Source organism: Camelus dromedarius, chromosome 15 (assembly GCF_036321535.1).
Source record: "Camelus dromedarius isolate mCamDro1 chromosome 15, mCamDro1.pat, whole genome shotgun sequence".
Classification (NCBI taxonomy): domain Eukaryota; kingdom Metazoa; phylum Chordata; class Mammalia; order Artiodactyla; family Camelidae; genus Camelus; species Camelus dromedarius.
This window is the reverse complement of record NC_087450.1, coordinates 63,685,152-63,697,070: the sequence shown is the minus strand read 5'-3', so window position 1 is coordinate 63,697,070 and position 11,919 is coordinate 63,685,152. Positions and strand designations below refer to the sequence as shown.

The window sequence follows — 11,919 nt, the reverse complement described above, 5'->3', positions numbered from 1 at the left end:
ATTAGGACAGCCTCAGTATTGCCAGGACTCCAGAAGATACCAAACAAAATAGATACTCAAAAAAGTTTGTCAACTAACAAAAGGAGCCCTCCTTAGAATTTGCTTCCACTTGACCCCCAAAGAGCAAAGAAAAACCCACCTGCCCTGTTAGCCACCTCCCTACTTTGCTGCTGTAACCAACCCTGGTCATGTAAAACAGGAGGGAGAGGGGCTCCCCTAGTAGGGCCAAGTATGAAGCTTTCTGTACTGAAGCCTCTTCCTCCAGGGGTTCACCTGGCAGACGGAGGGAAGGACTCCCCCTTGCAGAACTGAGATCCAAGGAGGTGTCATGGTTCCACACCCAGAGGAAACATCCCCACCTGCAGATAAAGGAGCCAGACCCCCCATCTGTAGACACGTGGCATCGCATCATGGAGCAGGGGAGAACTGTTTCTCCCCTTCCTGACGCATCTTGTCTAAAGTGTGAGAACAGGTGGTCACTTGAAAAACTGGTTAAGCCAGCCTGTCAGCCAGGGACTCCTCTGATTGCAAAGAAATAGATCAATAATTGCTAATATTCATTGTGCTCTTTATATGCTGGGCACTGTTCTAAGTACTTCAGTCACCATCAATGACGAGGCGACTGAGACAGAGAAAGCAGAGTGAACTGGGATCCCAGCCGTGGAGGCTGGGCCCAGATCCTGCAATCCTAACAACTGGGCTCACTCTCCTGTTGTGGAAGAATCTTGTACAGGACGAACTTGACAGTATCACTAGGGGAGACTGCCTCCCGCCAACCTAACGAGCCCATCTTCACGGGAATTACCAAAACCACCGCTCTGTGTCTGCTGGGAGTCTCTCCCTCACCCCACTGGGTAATCAGCTGGCCACTAGCTCATTTCAGAAGGAACTTCCAGTTGAAAATTCTTGGAGTGTGTGTGAAATTACAAAACAGATATTCAAGTACTTTTCCATCTTCCCTGTGCTTGTGGGAAATAGCCTTTCAAGATGTCCAAACATGTTTGCCTACTTTGGATCCAACATTACATTTGGCAAAACTCAGGAGGGTTGGACCCCGGGAGCGATGGGCTGGAGAGAGACCACCCCCAGGGTGGGTGGAAGAGGCCCTGGAGGAGGGAGCAGGTGCCCACCCCCCGCGACTGCTCCCCTCAGAGGTTTCTAGAGCTTTCATGTTCTTAGCTCATTTAATCCTCCCAAAACCATATTAAGTGAGTAGGGTGGAAACTCACGGAGGCTCAGAATTTCCATTATTGATGCAAGGCCACGTGGACGCCAACATTCTTGTCAAATCCATGCTTTGTTCATGTGCTCTTCAGAAGTTCTGGCCTAGTTCCTTCCAGAATATTCTTAGCCTGAAACTGCTAATTTTCCTGAAACATTTAAGTTACACAGTGTGAATATAGTGATGTTTGAAACTTGAAAATAAGGCCTAATACTTCCATACAAAAAGGGAAATTATGTTTTCCCTCAACTGTTAAAATTTATTTATGTGGATTAAGTTATAAGAGCAAATGGATTAATTTCATGTTATTTTTAAATTAAGACTTTATTTTTTGAGTGGTTTTAGGTTTACAGAAAAATAATTAGCTACTAGTACAGAAAGTTTCCAAATCCCAAGCTACCCTCCCCAGTTTTCCCTATTTTTAACATTTTGCATTAGTGTGGTACCTTTGTTACAATTTCATTTTATGTTAATGAATGGGCTGGGTTTTCTTGGCAGTTCTGTAAAATTTATTTTTACTTTTAAGCCAGAGAATGAGTTGTTATATCCATAGCAGAAGACATTCCCCTGTTCACTCCATTTTTATCATTACTTTAAGAGCCAGTCTGATTGCAGGGGAGGTTCAGGAATAATGAGTTGCTTTTATGCAAGAACTACCTTCTGATGGTAAGTACAAGGCTTTTCGTTATTCAACATAAGGATTACTCACTCAGTTTTTAGTTTAGCTTAAAAAAAAAGTCTGTGCATTACCTTTGCATGGAAAATGGTGTGCACCACAACATGGAAGTTGCTCAAAAATGGCCAGTGCTGTCCCAGGAAGAATAAGCAGGTGCTTACTGAACACGCACAACTGGCTCTGTGCTGGTGCAACCTCCTTGGAGCCCAGCCGAGCAGGTGTCTTCAGGAGTGAATTTCCAAGCTGTCATGATGGGTAACAGGCTGAATACAGTGTGGGGAGACTGACCCCCAAAGTCCACTGTCCACCCACAAAACCATGCCAAGCACTGAGGCATCTGACCAACGCCATTATTTTATTTCAGAATTTTGGGAAGAGGGACCATCTCTTAAGTTCTCTGTGACAGTCAGATTTAAAATGCACACTGCTTTGAGGCAGAGTGGCATGACCTCCAGTTTGGAGAATCCTCTCTGTCCGGAGCTCTGGGCCCAGGTGCTCCAGCAGCTGACAGCAGCCGTGTGGTGGGAGTCTTCCTGCCGTGTCTCTCGGGTCAGACTGGTCAAGTTAGTTACTCTGCTGGAGACGTTTTCAGGAAATTCTGTGGCCTCTTTTCAACTTTCCTAGAAACAGTAAGATAAAGCCACATTTAAACAAAATTAGAACAAATATGCAAAAAGAAGTGGCCTGGTGATATTGGAAACATTTGGGGGTAGTTGTTAAGATTGATTACCACCTTTTGTACATGCAGCTCTGACTAACAGCACAGTGCTGAGTCAGAGCCCAGACCATCTGAAGTGACCATACATTAATGTGGTAATTAAATAGCAGGAAAATGAGAAAACTAAAATTGAAGAGACAGCGTATGGGAAATGCTCTAGACAGCAAAAGACAAAACTCAAAAGGTGTTTGGATCTCTTCACTTTTTAAAAAAGTATTTTTAATTCTAATTAAACCTCGATAAAAATCTTCAAATTGTAGATGATATTGAAGAAATGCTCATGTGCATTTTGGACTAGGAAAAAATATTTGTCTTTTATACAAAAGCCGACTACTAGTGAGGCCTTAAATATAAAACAAATATCTTGTGGTCTATGAATAATGGTTGGAGGGTTCAGTTCAATTCCATTAAATAGAGACAATTTCTCTAGACTCAAAAGGTGTGTTTTAAGTTCTAGTTCTTTTAGAGTCCGTGGCCCTTGACAAACTTTAATTTTCCTGTCTTCTCCCTATTTTTTCTTCAATTGAGAAATGGAAATTCATTCAATAACAGAGCCTTTTGCTTGCTGGGCACTGAAAATGCAAAGTTGAAGAAGACTTGGCTTCCTCCTCCAGGACCCTTGGTGAAGCGGGAGGCATGTAAAAGCCCCTGCAGCGAGGGGTGTGGATGAGATACTGAAAGTAGGTAGATGCCAAACTAAAATATCCACAAAAATAGTAAACTTAACAGGAAACATGCAAATTACATGTGAGGGGACTTTAAAACACTCCTAGAGACAACATTAGACTTGAACACATGGAAAGACATCCTTTATCCTTGCTTTGGACGACTGAACTTCATTAGGATGACAATTTTCCTTATGTTAATATATGAATTTAACACAATCCCACTAAAACATACTAAGTCTTTTTTTTTCCCCCAAAGATGGTTAAATTGATTCTTCAACTTCACACTTGAAAATAAATATAAAGAACAGCCAAGGAAACATGCAAAAAAAAAAAAAGAAAAGAAAAAGAAGCGAGCAGCATTGCTGGTCCTGCTGCATTTACGGCTCACCTTTAGGGCCTGAAATCTGACCGGAGCAGGGAAATGAGCAAATGGATTTTCCTGTGTTTTAGTTCTTTTAACTCTGGGCTTTAGACCTAACCCCAGTTCAATGATTCTCCTTTTGTTGTGTCTAAATTACTGTTAAATTTGTTTATTGTGTTCTTGGTTTAGTTTACTTTTTAATTCCAATTTTTTTCATTTAGTTCTCTCCCAACTTTCTGCTGAACTTCCCCACCATATCTTTTCCTTCCTTGAATATATACACCAGAACACATGATAATTCCATGGCAAATGAATGCATTCACTGTATCACTTTTGTAAGTTTCAAAGTGTAAATTTTGTAAGCTTATAACTATCCAAGACAATATGACATAGTGCTTTGGGACACATACATATATAATGAAAATATAAAGAAATATATGGAACTAATAAATAGCCAATTCAGGCTGATTACCTTTGAGTCAGAAAGGGAGGAAGGTTAGGAAGAGTTTGTTTTCTTTCTTGCCGGGTAATGATAATATTCTCCTTTTTCCATGTCTTAAGAATTATGTTATAAAAAGGTCATCACACATTTGCACATAACGTGAGACTGTCAGAACGCAAAGCAGGATGAAAAGCTGGCATGTGAGGCTCACTTAGCTGCAGTGTGGAAGCAGGAATCCACACTGTATCTGTGAGGGAAGTCTGGGGCTGGGAGTTTGCCTTAATTAAAGGGTGGTGGTGACAGAGACAGTGGGAAATGGTTGGGTATGCTAAGTATTTTGAAGCCAACACTAAGTTGGTGCATTTGATTTAGCGTTTGAGATGAGAGGAGGAATCAAGGATGTCTCCTGAGCAATCCTGTGGTCTAAGGCAATGGATGAGTGGGATTTCCAGAGGGGCACTGAGGGAGGGGCAGGCTTTAGGGGCGGGAAAGCAAGGGTTTACTTTGGACGAGCAAGGTTTGAGATGCTATTACAGGTCCAGATAGAGCTGTCAAATGCACAGTTGGAGATACGGGTCTGGAGTTCAAGAAAGAAGTTGGAAGGACCAGGATGGTGACCCAGAGGCTCCTGAATTTCCCTTCCACAGAGGCACTGAGTACACAGCTATTCATGGAGCAGTTTCCTCTGAGAGAAATCTAGAGCCTGGCTGAGTGATTCCTACACATCAGGTAACAGAAAATACCCACATCAGAAAAGGTAGGAAAGGCGCATCCACACCATAAACCCCACCCCCAGCACAGTGCCCTGCAGCTGAGGGAACCCCCAACTCCCAGCTTCTCCCTGCAGAGTGAAGGGTTTAAATTGAACAACTAGCACCCCAACTTTAAGGCTTCCACCCAAGGGATGAGCTTCCAGGTCACTGAGCTCTGAAAGCTAACAGGGCCTGTGTCCACAAGTCCCACCGGAATGTAGCAAACGAGGAATCAGGGGGAGGCTGCTCCCCAAGGGCCCAGCTCGGAGAGAGCAGGTAGAAAGGCCATCTTCCCGCTTCACTTCCCTGGAAAGGGTTTGGTTGTGTACTTTGCAATCTGCTGCCTGGGGCCCAGCATCTAATTAGCACACATCCAGGTGCTGGCTGTGACCCTCCCTAGAGCCCTGCCTTCTGGCTCTGGTTCACTCCAACAGTAAAACCAGGCATCTCCCTGGAAGGAGCTTGTCCACACATCTAGTGCCCCAGGTTTTATAGCTGCCATTCGAGGGATGGGCCCCCAATCACCCAGTTTGGTGGCCTGCAGGACTGACACTCACAAATCCCACTGGACTGAAACCAAGATGCAGTTTTTAACTGGACACAGGAATACCCCCAGCTATACCCTGCAGCTCAGCATGGACTGAGCAATTGAAAACACTCATCTCCCAGCTTCTCCACAGAAAGGGCTAAATTACATACTTTCTCAGTCCTGCCTGAGGGTCCAGCTTCCAATCAGCCCAAACCTAGGAGCCGACTGAGAGTTTCTCTGGAACACTGACGGGTCTTTGTACACCCTCAACTACTGGGAGCCACTAAAAACTAAGATAGCAGTTTGGACAATCACAGAGGTTTGAGAGCTCAGGAGCTCAGGCTGGGCTGATAGCCAGGATTCAACTCCTACATGAGAACATTCCATCCAGACTGGGAGACGTGGCTGTTTTATCTAATGTGCAGATACAAACACAGAAAGTCAAGGAAAATGAAGAAGCAGAGGAACATATTCTAAACAAAAGAGCAATATAAATCTTCAGAAACTTACCTTAATAAAATAGAAAGAAACAATTTACCTGATAGAGAGTTCAAAAAAACCCTCATAAAGATGCTCACTGGTTCAGGAAAGCAATCCATGAGCAAAGTACAAAACAGCAATCATAGAGCTGAAAAACAGAATAAAAATAACTTAACTGAAACATTCAAATACAGAGGTTCAATAGCAGACTAGATTGAGAAAAAGGAATGATCAACAAATTTGAAAATAGGGCAGTAGAATTTATTCAAGTAGAGAACAAAAAGGAAAAAGAATGAAGAGTAAAGACACTTAGGGGACTTTTGGGACCACCAAGCAGGTGGATGGGTACATTACAGAGGTCCCAGAGGAGACGAGAGAGGGAAAGAGGCAGAAAGCCTATTCAGAGAAGTAACGACTGAAAACTTCCCGTAAACTGAGGAAAGAAACAGACGTCCTGACCCAGGAAGCCCAGAACCCCAAATAAGCTGCACCTGAAGAATCCCACACTGAGACACATTGTAATCACACAGTTGAGAGTTGGAGACAAGAAGACAATCTTAAAAGCAGCAAGACAAAAGCAACTTATGACAAGGGAACTCTCAAAAGACTGCCAGTGGATTTTTCAGCAGAAACCTTGTGGGCCAGAAGAGAGCTCTCAGGATAATACATTCAAAGTCCTGAAAGAAAAAACTGTCAACCAAGAATCCTTTACCTCACAAAGCTGTCCTTCAGAATTGAAGGAGAGATAAAGAGTTTTCCAGATAAACAAAAGCTGAAGAAGTTCATCACCACTGACTTTGCCTCACAGGAGATGCTAAAGGGAGTTCTTCAGGAGGAAGTGAAATAATGCAAATTAGTAACAGGAAAACATATGAAAGCATAAAACTCACTGGTAAAATTAAAAATAGAGTTACATTCAGAATACTCTCCTATTGTAATGGTGGTGGTGGTTAGATCACTTATAAATCTAGTATGAAGGTTAAATAACAAAGCGTTGAAGTAACTATAATTACAATAACTTGTTGATGGATATACAGGTAAAGACAGATAAATTGTGACATTAAAGACATAGAATGTGGAGGGAGAGTAAAAATGTAGAACTTTAATATGTGTGCAAAGTTGTTATCAGCTTAAAAGAGACTGTTATGTTTTCTGTAAGCTTCATGGTAAACACAAAGCAAAAACATACAGTAGGTATACAAAAGAAGAGAAAGGAATCTAAGACTAGCACTACATAAAATTATCAAATCACTAAGACAGAGAACAAGAGAGGAAGATAGGAACAGAGGAATTACAAAACAGCCAAGAAATAACCAACAAAATGGCAATAGTAAGTCCTGACCTATCAATTATTACTTCAAGTGTAAATGGACTAAAGTCTCTAATCAAAAGACATAGAGTAGCTAAATGGATTTAAGAAAAGATAAGACTCAACTCAGCCTACAAAAGACTCACCAGCTTTAAAGACACATGCAGACTGAAAGTGAAGGGATGGAAAAAGATATTTCATGCAAACAAAAACCAAAAGAAAGCAGAGGTAGCTATATCAGAAAAAAACAGACTTTAATCGAAATACTGTAATAAGAGACAGAGAAGGTCATTATATAGTAATAAAGGGGTCAATTCAACAAGAGGCTAAAATGTTTGTAAACATTTATGAGCCCAATATCGGAGCAGCTAAATATATAAAGCAAATATTAACAGGCCTAAAAGGAGAAATAGACAGCAATACAAAATTATGGGGGGGACTTTGACACCCCCCTTTCATCAATGGATAGATCATCCAAATAGGAAATCAATAAGGAAACACTGGCCTTAAATAGCATGTCAGACCAGATGGACATAACAGACATTTACAGAACCTTCCATCCAATAGCAGCAGAATGCACATTCTCGGCAAGTGCATGTGGAACATTCTCCAGGACAGAGCCTACGTTAGGCACAAAACAGGTCTGAATGAATTTAAGAAGATTGAAATCATATCAAGCATCTTTTTCTGGCCACAATGGTATGAAACTAGAAATCAATTATAAGAAGGAAACTGGAAAGTTCACAAATATGTGGAGATTAAACAACATGCTCATGTTTGACCAGCCCACAGCTAACATCATACTCTACAGTGAAAATCTGGAAGCTTTCCCTCCAGGACCAGGAACAATCAGGATGTTCATTCACTCTTACCACTTCTTTCCAGCATTGTACTGGAAGCCATGGCCAGAGCAATTAGGCAAGAAAAAGAAATAAAAGGCATTCAAATTGGAAAGGAGGAAGTAAGATTATCTCTGTTTACAGATGGCATGTTATTATATCTAGAAAACCCTAAATGTCCATCAACAGATGAATGGATAAGGAAAATATGAGATCTCTATCTACAGATAGATCTATAGATAAATATAGATATATTCATTCTCTGGGCAAAGGAAGAAAACTCTGAAATTTGTAACAACATGGATGAAATTGAGGGGATTATATTAAATGAAATAAAGCAGAGAAGGACAAATACTGTATGATCTCAAATGGGATTTTAAAAAGCCAAACTCATTGAAACAGGGAGCAGACTGGTGTTTACCAGGGGCTGGGAGGTGGGGGAAATTGAGAGATGTTGATCAAAGGTACAAACTTCCAGTTTATAAGAGGAGTATGTTCTGGGGACTCTAATGTACAGCATGGTGACTACAGTTATAATACTGCATTCTATAATTGAAATTTGGTAAGAGAGTAGAACTTAAGGGTTCTCATCAAATAAAAAAATACGTGAGATGTTGGATGTGTTCATTAATTCAGTAAGAATCCTTTTACAATGTCTGTGTATTTCAAATCACAGAACTTTAAAAAAATTTACAATTCTATTTGTCAATTTTATGTCAATAAAGCTGAAAAAAAGAATTTAGAATATAATCATGGAGGTGAGTTTTAACCTGCAGACCAACCACAGACCTCTGGTTACTTTACAAAAAGCAAATAAGAAAAACAAGATAAAAACAGTAACTTAGCATTTAAAACATTTATTTTGGGACAACAGAACCATGTCAGCATAAGTTTATTCTACTGCTACAAATGAACATAACCTCACAAAGAAGGAAAGTTAATAGATGTCATCTTTTTTAATGAATAGTGGTTGAATTTTTGTGTAATAGCATGTTACATATATGTGCATGAAATATAAATATGCAATTTTTGAAGGTATAGAAATAATTTTAAGAATTAATATTCTAGTTAGTACCTACAACTCTAAGTATTACTTAATACCGTTAGAATTCATGCCCCATTCTTAAGCTTCCCAAATTAAAGTCATCACGTACAAAGTCAAATCAAACGTTTATGGATGTTTGAAAATGAACACAAAAGAAATGTGACCACATACATTGGAAGACATTAACTATTAAATAGTGTATGTAATAAAATTAGTGGAAAGTATTTAAAGGTACGTAAGGTAACCATTTATATACAGAAAAAACTTTTACATACAGGATAAAAGTTTATGGAATAAACAGAAGAGTTTTTGGACTTGTATTAAAAACATTGTTTAACTGGATAGTAAATCCTGTGAGTGTAGAAATAATTTTCTTATAATTCTCAAAGAAGGAAATAATATAAACTTTAATTCATGGTAACATAGTTGGCTGGAAAAATGCCAGTTTGACCTCGGAGCTTTCCTTCCCACCAATCAAAATGTGAGTCTGTTTTTGATAGAACTGTGATTCTGTCTCCAGCTTGAAAATTCAAGTCTCCTGGCTGCTGTCCTTCAAAAGAATACAGTGCTGTCACTTCTATGGGTTGGTCTGAATTGCCTAAAACAAGAAAAACTTATTTAAATTATTCACATTTTTATGAGAAAACTGGAAGTATGTGTCAATAAGATACCATTTAACAACTCAGGGCTTGGTGTGCGGACGCCTTGGAAGCACGTGGGCTGTGCGACTTCAGCACATTGTGAAGAGCCATGTTTGGGAATAACACTCCCTAAATCCACACAAGTCAAACTGCATAAAATTATGTGCTTAAACTATGTGTTTAGCAAATATTTGTGGTTGTAATTGTTTAAATTTTGAATAATCTGTAAGATAATATTACTCAGTTTTCCCCATTTTAATAGCATACTCGTGATAGTTCCCATGAATTATACTTATTTGATAAAAGGTGATGCTTATGCTCCTGACTGGATCATCAAAGGCTCGATTCAAACACCGTGCTCTGCAGTCAGGGGTTCTGAGGACTCCGGCCCAGGTGCTTGTGCCACTGCCGCAGCGGACACTCTTCCCCCAGGCTTTTATGGCTGTTTTCCGTGCCGTGCTTACTTGATCTCTTCTCGCGAAACACTGGTGAAATTCAAACTTGCACATCAACAAGCACGTCTACACATGTTTAACAAGAACTTCTACACTGTGTCTAGAATTTTGTGTGTTGTATTGGGAAGAAAAACCTTCAAAACTGAGTGGGCAACATGAGTAAAAGACAGCCAACACTATAAACTGTGCAGCATCACAAGAATTCTACAGAAACACACCTTCTGTGCGCTCAGCTACATGGAATTCAGCATTTCCATGTTTCGTACAATTTTGTGCATACCTTAGGCCATTAGATGCTTGTTAAATGCATCTAAGAGCAAATACACAGAAAATATAAATAACCAAATTCTAAAGCCAGTTACTCATTTGAGACTATACTACTACTATAATAAAAAATAAACTGAATTTGGCCTGTCAGTAAGAAATAAAAACAGTCATCACTTTTAACTACAATGACTGAAGCACTGAATTTGTATCTCACACAAGATGGTGCTACAGTTCTTTCTATAAAGCATGTCTTATAGTTGAGTTCTCCTAAAAGACATAAGCTTAATAATAACTAATTACAGTAGCAATATTACTGGCATAGTTTTTCTGTAAAATGAAGCTCTTCATATTTTAATAGTTTATACTATATTTATTTTTAACCTATAAATTTTAAGAAGTCAGGTTAAAAGTATGTCACTAAAAGAATAAAATTTGATAGAGTCTGGATACAATCAAAACCAGCTGAATGACTACTAACACCCTGACGACCAGGGAAAGTAGCTGTCACACTACGTTGAGACCAGTCCTCATGCCGTGCCACGTTGTCACCAGATCAGAAGAACGTAAGTTAATGTTGAAGAAAAAATCATTCTGAACATTATTTTCTTACCAGTAACGATAGTCATGACCTCCTTATGTAAAGCTCAATCTAGAGTAACTGAACTTAAATAACGGAAGCCCTCAAGTAACTCCTTCACCCTCTTGTCTCCCAGAAATGACAGACGACAGAAAGAAGCAAGTAAAAGATGCTTGTGAGCATCGGGGAATGTTCTGGAAGCCACAGCCGTCTCAGCTGCCGCACGCGTATCCTGTTTGGAGCACTAACTGCAGAACTGAAGATGTGTAGGAATGCTGATGGCAGGGTAGCAGGTGCTCCTCGCCGTACTCACGGTAAGTCCCTCCTGTCTGCTGAGCTGGGCACTGAGGTGGGCGCTGGACGTGCCCACGCATCCCCACTGCACAGCATGCGAACCTAGACTTGCCGACATTGAGTGGTTGGTCCCAGGGGTGGGAGCTGACTCTGGGAAGTCTGTCTCCAGCGCTCTTAACCACTATTGAGATTACACCCAGGGTCCTCAGCAACCACACACGTCTTAAATTGTATTCAACAGACTGAGCTGAGATTCAGCAGAGCATTTTGCTTTTGCAGGGCAAAATTTCAAGGACAATCAGTATCTTTTCCCGCAAGCCTGCATTATACAGACTGTGCAAATAATAATAGCTGATGCTGATGATCCTTGTTAATCACTGACAACGGGATTGGTTCCTAGTGGTCACAGAAATATGTCTTATGACGAGTAATTAGGGGAAAAAGATATTACAAACTAAAGAAGAGGAAAGGCGGAGGGGATCACAGACTTGGTTCACTCCCTGCCCTCTAATTTGCTCTGTGGTCTCCAGTTGAGACAAGGGTAAAGCAGTAAAGGGATGGATGGTGTGAGGAGGGGCAGTGCTGCTGGGATGGAGGAGGCCCCTCTTCCTGTGCAGGCTGGAGCCAAGCCGAGGCAGATGTGG

General features: G+C 40.5%; 1 protein-coding gene and 1 long non-coding RNA gene across 5 annotated transcripts in view; both read right to left on the bottom strand.

Moving 5' to 3' along the window:
- Positions 1-2,234: 2,234 nt before the first annotated feature.
- Positions 2,235-6,692, bottom strand: LOC135322985 (uncharacterized). The gene is made up of 3 exons (XR_010384051.1): positions 6,561-6,692; positions 5,907-5,996; positions 2,235-2,518 (listed from the first exon to the last, which is right to left on the bottom strand). It is a non-coding gene; the product is annotated as an uncharacterized LOC135322985 (long non-coding RNA).
- A 2,145-nt stretch (positions 6,693-8,837) lies between these two features.
- SH3YL1 (SH3 and SYLF domain containing 1) overlaps positions 8,838-11,919 on the bottom strand; it is a 45,880-nt gene continuing 42,798 nt past the window's right edge. For 3 of the 4 annotated variants that reach the window (XM_031466486.2, XM_031466487.2, XM_031466482.2), the window contains one exon: positions 8,838-9,639. In XM_031466486.2, the coding sequence (XP_031322346.1) occupies positions 9,449-9,639 (191 nt within the window). In that variant the 3' untranslated portion in view covers positions 8,838-9,448. The remainder of the gene's footprint in view (positions 9,640-11,919) is intronic. The other variant, XM_064494776.1, reaches the window with a different exon arrangement.